General features: G+C 39.7%; 1 protein-coding gene across 1 annotated transcript; it reads left to right on the forward strand.

The window, feature by feature from the left end:
• Window positions 1–564: 564 nt before the first annotated feature.
• On the forward strand, window positions 565–5,851 carry LOC123444315 (proteasome subunit alpha type-2). Its single transcript, XM_045121000.1, has 11 exons — window positions 565–757; window positions 848–924; window positions 2,468–2,532; window positions 2,637–2,683; window positions 3,410–3,485; window positions 3,607–3,674; window positions 4,305–4,374; window positions 4,608–4,693; window positions 4,948–5,010; window positions 5,090–5,155; window positions 5,600–5,851. The coding sequence occupies exons 1-11, from the start codon at window positions 717–719 to the stop codon at window positions 5,646–5,648; spliced, it is 708 nt and encodes a 235-aa protein (XP_044976935.1). The 5' UTR covers window positions 565–716; the 3' UTR covers window positions 5,649–5,851.
• Window positions 5,852–6,980: the final 1,129 nt, after the last annotated feature.

A 6,980-nucleotide genomic window follows, 5' to 3' on the forward strand; every position in this document is an offset into this window, starting at 1 on the left:
AGCTTAATTAATACATTTATTTAGAGACCGAGGGAGTAGAAAATAGGCGAGAGGGGCTCTCAGCGCCTTCTTTTTTGAAAGAAACGCATGCATTCCATTAGGACAGGGCTAGATCGCCGGCCACAAGACAAGATACATCAACTGGGAACCCTGACAATCATAAAGATTGGTTGTTCTGGTCCATTCCCTTACCCAACGCAGCTAAAACATGAGCAGGCTTGTTACATTGCCTCGGGCAGAATTCAACTTTGTAGTCAATAAACTCCATGGCCAGTTGATACTTGATATCAAGAAAAAGTTGTCCCAGGCAAGAATGGTCCAAGCCTGAACATTCAAGAGCACTCTTTAGAACTTGGCTGTCAGTAGAGATAATCACCCGACCAATACCTATTTGGTCAGCTATACGAAGACCGTTCTGTAATGCCATAGTTTCTGCATGTAGAGCATCAGACAAATGTTGTGCACTTCCAGCGGCAGCAAAAACGATTTGTCGAAACCTTGCAGTTTTCGATTCCGGCCCAGAACCATCTTCTTGCGAAACACTCCGCTCTTCTCCGTTTTCCTCTTCTCTTCGCCTTCGACACTCCCCTTCCGTCCCGTCCCGTCCCCCCTCTGTCTCTCTTCTTCAGCAGCCGCCTCGCTCGCTCGCTCGCTCGCTCCACCCGATCTCCTCCGGCGACCCGAGAGAGCCGACGAGGTAGTCCCGCGCTCCGGCCATGGGCGACAGCCAGTACTCCTTCTCCCTCACCACCTTCAGGTCTGTGCTCTCCCTCCCCCTCTCTCGATTGGGCCTGATCAGGATTGACGTCGGTGCTCTGATCTAACTTTTCCCCCGATTTCATTGCAGCCCGTCGGGCAAGCTGGTGCAGATCGAGCACGCGCTCACGGCCGTCGGATCGGGCCAAACCTCGCTTGGCATCAAAGGTGCGACGCGCGCAGTAATCGTGCCCCGTGCTTCTCTGCTACCAGTTGTCTTATTGTTACGCTGCCAGCATCGATTTGCGGCGGAAGTTTAGCGGTTTTGGACAAGTTTAAGACAGCGATTTGTGGGTTTTATGCACAACATTAGGTCGATGCGGAGGGTTTCCGTTCTTGTTTCTCAGGTGCGAATTTAGTTCGCATTTTAGGGTTCCACATCGTACGGCTGATGTCCGTGCTTTAGTTAGGTTTTCTCTTGTATCTTTGGCATCATAGAATCGCGTGGTAGAATCTACACTACTAGCTGTGGGACTTACCGATTTCATATGATGTTTTATGTTTGTACATGGCATGGAAATCATTGATCTGCACAAATTCAGGCTTCCGACGATAAGAGGATGGAGTGCAGGCCTTTTTAACACATCAGAAATAGTTAATAATCACTGCTCTTTTGTTTGCGGCTGGCGACAGGGCTACTGTGCCAATTTAAGAAACCGAGATTATTTGCAGATCTATGCCCAATCGTCCTTTATGGAATTGCTTGTGTGGGCAAAGGCCTGAGATTTAGGAACTTCATCATGTCTATGAAGGCTGATATACCACTAGAGCTAGTAATCCAATGCTTTTGATAGGCACATGCCCATGATGCCAATGTGTTTGTTCGATCATGTTCATTCTAAAGCTGTATTATTTTACATTGTGCGTATGAGTGCGAAGTTGATGTTTGGTGTAACATATTTTTCAGAGGCATACAGATGTTTTGTAAACTACTCCCTCCGTTCCAAAATAAATGACTCAAAATGACTCAAATTTGCACTAACTTTAGTACAAAGTTGAGTCACTTTTGAGTCACTTATTTTGGGACGGAGGGAGTATGTAGGAGAACATCCATTGTGAAGTTTGGAGTCCCGATTGCCTTCTTGTACTTGGATGTTCCACAGAAACTATTATACCGCTTTCTTTTAAAAGTTGGATTTATATCTACCTTGGAGTTGTTCGATTCTTTTTGCTTACTGTTAGAGTGGCCGGATGATGTCTATTCACCGAGGCCCTGTGAGATTTAGAATCATAAAATTGAGAATAAGTGCACAATTGCAGATTATTTGTTTTCTTCTTTCCAGCATACTAAAGCAGTTGTATTGTGTTGTGTGTGGAAGTTAAAGAGCGGTCTCTTGTTTTTTCACCTATGGCCTTTTATTGACAACTGAATGAAACTAATGTTTGATATAAATAGAAAACTTAATGTTTCACATGCACTCTTTACATAGCTACAAGTTAGCATCGACATGTTTCTTTCTTCTATTATAATTACTAATGATTGAACGAATTTTAGCTTAGTATGTATGGCGCACATTTTGTCAGTTTTTTTTTACTTTTCTACAACACTTTCACTTCCCTTTCTTCTATTATAATTACTAATGATTGAACGAATTTTAGCTTAGTATGTATGGCGCACATTTTTTCAGTTTTTTTTTAACTTTTCTACAACACTTTCACTTCCCTTTCTGAGTGACATATTGATACTGAGATATATGCGTCATGTCTGTAGCTGCCAATGGTGTAGTTATCGCCACCGAGAAGAAATTGCCTTCTATTTTAGTGGACGAAACATCTGTAAGTGTAACATCATCCTTAATTTCATTTTCTTCTCTACTTGCCATCTTTTGTTGTTATCTGAAAAGAAAAATGCTAATTAATCTGTTCCTGCAAATTTCTAGGTGCAGAAGATTCAGTCACTGACTCCAAATATTGGAGTTGTCTACAGGTATTTTTCCAGTGTTTGTTATTCATTTTTCTATCTTGGATATATTTCAATTATTGTAGAAATATTTATCTCTGTTACTGTATTACTCTTACCCCAACTAATGTTGTATTGGTTAATGTTCTTAATTCTGAATGATGTTTAGAGCTAGTATTGCTGTGTTTGCTGCTACATTTTGTTTTCAGTTTTCATGACTAATGAGCTGGTTGTATATATAAAGGATAAGATGAACAATTTATCTGAAGGTCCTCCCTTTATCCATTTCACCCTATACTTTAGATGCCCCTGAAAAGGCAAAAATTTAAAATACCTGTATAAAGTATGCATTGAAACCAGCTGATTAGATCAATCAACGTAAGGTATCTGGGAGAAAACATGGATCATTCACCCTTTTTAGGCGACATGATGAATGGGCAATCAGGGAAGAGAATTTGAATTTCTATTTGTCATTACCAATTTACCTTGCAAACTAGTACTGGTGCGAGCTATTACCTAGAGCGTTGCTTGGCCACAGAAGTGTACATTGGAGATCAGCAGCTAGACTTGTAGTGCCAAGAGCTAAGCTATCAGAATAACCACACTTTCTTCAAACTGTTTATTAAATCTCCTGACTTGCCACCATAGCTCCATTAATACATTTTCCAGTTGACATAACTGAAATTTGGTGTTTCTTGCAATTTCCAAGTCTCTTTTTGCATGTATGTGCACTTACCTACTTGTTGTTTCCAGTGGGATGGGTCCGGATTTTCGTGTTCTTGTTAGAAAAAGTCGGAAGCAGGCACAGCAGTATTATCGGTTGTACAAGGTAACACATCATTTTAATAAGTTGCCACTTTGGCTAATGTGCAAGTCACCTGTAGCCATGTTCTGTCATTTTTCTCTAGTAAATATATGTTTTCTGTTTTTTTTTTCATTTCCAAATGTAGGAAACCATCCCGGTGACCCAGCTTGTCAGAGAGACTGCTGCTGTTATGCAGGAGTTCACACAATCTGGGTATGCTACTGATCTTGGCACTTTCTATTTATTATATTACTAATGAAGTTACAAAATTGTTTAGATCAGTCACTTGTTATACCTAAATTACTATTAGAAAATAAGTTGCTTGATAATTTTACCCAAGGCTAACAATGGCATTTGATGGAACTTGTTTTTGATAACAAGATTTATTTATTTTTTACGGGGGGGGGGGGGGGGGGGGGGACAAGAATTCAAATATGAAATATAACTTCGATGTCTGTTGATTTTGTCACTTAATTGTGAAACACAACAATGTATTACTCCCTCCGTCCCAAAATAAGTGTCGCAAATTTATAACTAAACTAGTACAAATTTTATACTAAGTGAGCGACACTTATTTTGGGACGAAGGGAGTACAATATATAGGGCCAGAGTAAACTGTGTGCAACTGATTTGCTAGATTTTCATTTAATAGGTGAGCTCGAGAAACTGAGGTTTTAAAATGCTACAGTCACGACGCAAGTCGACACTCATACATATAATAGTAGATAATATTTGATTGTCACGTGCATTTTGATTTGTTTTACATGTGTCAGCCAAAACTCAAAACTCCAGTTCAAAACTTCATAGAAATATTTGTTGTACTCATAACCTTATTTGTTGCAGTGGTGTAAGACCATTTGGTGTATCACTGTTGATTGCTGGGTATGATGACAATGGTCCGCAGTTGTATCAGGTATGTGCAAAGAGCTACATGATAGAGACCTTGTTATTTCCCTTCCCAATATTTCAGATTCAGCTGCTTGTTAGTTTGCACCAGATTTGTGTTACTTTTGACTGATATTTCATATGTCATAGGATTTGTATTACTTTTGACTGATGTTTCACATTTCATGAATTTATATTTTTATGGTGTAGTTAATAGTGTAACAAAAATGCTGGATTTCTCATTGTTGGTTATTTCTATAGGTTGATCCATCAGGATCTTACTTCTCTTGGAAAGCATCAGCGATGGGGAAAAATGTGTCAAATGCAAAGACATTTCTTGAGAAAAGGTAGATGAAGGATCTATCTATCCTACCACTACTATTGGTTACTGTTAATGCTTCAGCTATCTATCCTACCACTACTATTGGTCACTGTTAATGCTTCAGTGTTTTTTTTTTCAATCTGATAATTATACTAAATTGCATTATATTGCTGTCTGTCTTGTTCACTAATACAAGCACCATGTATGTTGTCAAGGTTATTATCATTTCCCACTTTTTGCATGGTCATATGATTTAACTGACATAGCTTTAACTTGTAGATACACCGAAGATATGGAGCTTGATGATGCCATTCATACTGCAATTTTGACTCTGAAAGAAGGGTAGCTACATCTTTCTGTTAGTTGGCTTATGCTGCCACTTCGGTTGCTTATTGAGTACTGACTGTTTCCGGACTTGCAGATATGAAGGTCAAATCTCTGCCAACAACATTGAAATTGGAGTTATCCGGGCTGACCGTGAATTCAAGTATGTATACAAAGTCAATTACACTTTTACTGCAACATAGTTATCAGATACTCCCTCCGTTTCTAAATATAAGTCTTTTTAGAGATTTCACTAAGGGACTACATACGGAGTAAAATGAGTGAATCTACACTCTAAAGTATGTCTACATATATCCGTATGTAGTCCCCAAATGGAACATCTAAAAAGACTTATATTTAGGAACGGAGGGAGTACATTTTTTCCTTTTGCCTCTTTTCCCAACCCTTCCTAACTTCTTAACATTGTCATAATAACTTCCATTTGTTTGCTAACAACTTGTGCTACTCTCAACTCATCCGTCTCTTGGCCTTAGTTGGTAATTAATAAGTAATATGTGTGTGGGTAGTTACTGTCATAATATTATAGTACAAAACTACAAATTCCTTAATGCATTCTGACTAGTAACACTTCCTGTACAAAATGCAGAGTTTTAACCCCGGCAGAGATCAAGGATTTCTTGGAGGAGGTGGAGTAAGCTACCCATTGACAAATTACGGTCTCCAACAAGAAAAAGTTTCGGAGCAGTCCATGAAGCTTGTCTCATGTTTTTATTGGCCAGTTAAACATAGTAAACTGATTTGCTCCAGTGACACCGGAAGAACTTACATTTGAATCCTTGTGAATGACATTGTAGACAATGAAGATAACCTAATGTTAGGTGTATGTTTGTTTGCTCAATCTCTGGATTTACTTGGCCATTTTTAATCTGGTCCCTTGCATGCTTATTATCAGTTTGCAAAACGAAACAAACACAAAAGAATACTCCCTCACTGAATAACATACACTTATTTTGGGATGGAGGGAGTACTAATTTTGGTGGCTATTTACCGCGGATACAATTTTCTATGCTCCATGGCTGCTGTTGCCAAATGGTAAAGCACTCAACATGTATATAGTTCTAATAAGAGCAAATTAGTTGCAAGGAGAATTCAGGGAGAAAAGAAGGGAAAAGAAAGAGCACTTCAGGAAAAGCAGCGAGACAGGTTGTGAAGGTGCAACATTTTTTTTCCTTGAGGGGAATGTCTTTTGTTGCTTTGTTTTTTAACATGCATACGCTCATAATATGCAGATATATTCATCTTTATAAACTCACGTACATCTTATCCTTGTAAGCATCTTGAGTCGGCACATTATTTTAAGATTGACAAAGCTATCAATGACGCCTTCGTAATCGAGCGGAAACATCTTCTCTCATTGAACACAACCTCTTAGTCTCTTTTATTTGAATGCCGACAAAGTCATTGATTGCAAAAATCAATGAGAAAATGGGATAAGAGTACTTAGCAAAATGATGCACCACTTGTTGGCATTCCTGGGACAATGCTGGAAACAAATCCCAACTGAGCTTGAGAGAAGCATTTTGCCAAAGTTGTCGAGTGGGGACTAAGAGCATCTCCAACAACCTCCCTTTGCCAAGTTACATGCTTTTTCTTCCCTTTTGGTAAGGCGAGCCTTTGTTCCCTCTATCTCCATCGACAAGTCTATGGATTCGCCTCCACTCTACCCGTTGCTTTAGCGGGTGGCTGGTGATACGGAGGGGATTTCTTGTATCTTGGCTCCATCTAGTAGATATGGTAGGGTTTTGTTCATCGCAGGGGCGACGTTCAGACGGATAGCGACACTCCTTGAGTCAATCATCCAGGCTCCGATCCTTCTCAAGCTCATTCGTTGGGACGAATTAGATGAAGCTCCGATGTAGATTCCTGCTAACTCCTCGACGCAACAAGGTTAGGGGTTCTCTCTGTGTGTACGCATTGACGAGATTTGATGTTAGGTTCTTGAGATCGATTCAATGATTCAACGACCA

The sequence above is a fragment of the Hordeum vulgare genome, chromosome 3H (genome assembly GCF_904849725.1).
Source record: "Hordeum vulgare subsp. vulgare chromosome 3H, MorexV3_pseudomolecules_assembly, whole genome shotgun sequence".
Lineage (NCBI taxonomy): Eukaryota > Viridiplantae > Streptophyta > Magnoliopsida > Poales > Poaceae > Hordeum > Hordeum vulgare.

Coding starts and splice junctions, on each gene's coding strand:
- LOC123444315 (XM_045121000.1), top strand. CDS start 717: ATGGGCGACAGCCAGTACTCCTTCTCCCTCACCACCTTCAG. Junction 2,684..3,409: donor AATATTGGAGTTGTCTACAG/GTATTTTTCCAG, acceptor TGTTGTTTCCAG/TGGGATGGGTCCGGATTTTC. Junction 4,375..4,607: donor ATGGTCCGCAGTTGTATCAG/GTATGTGCAAAG, acceptor TTATTTCTATAG/GTTGATCCATCAGGATCTTA.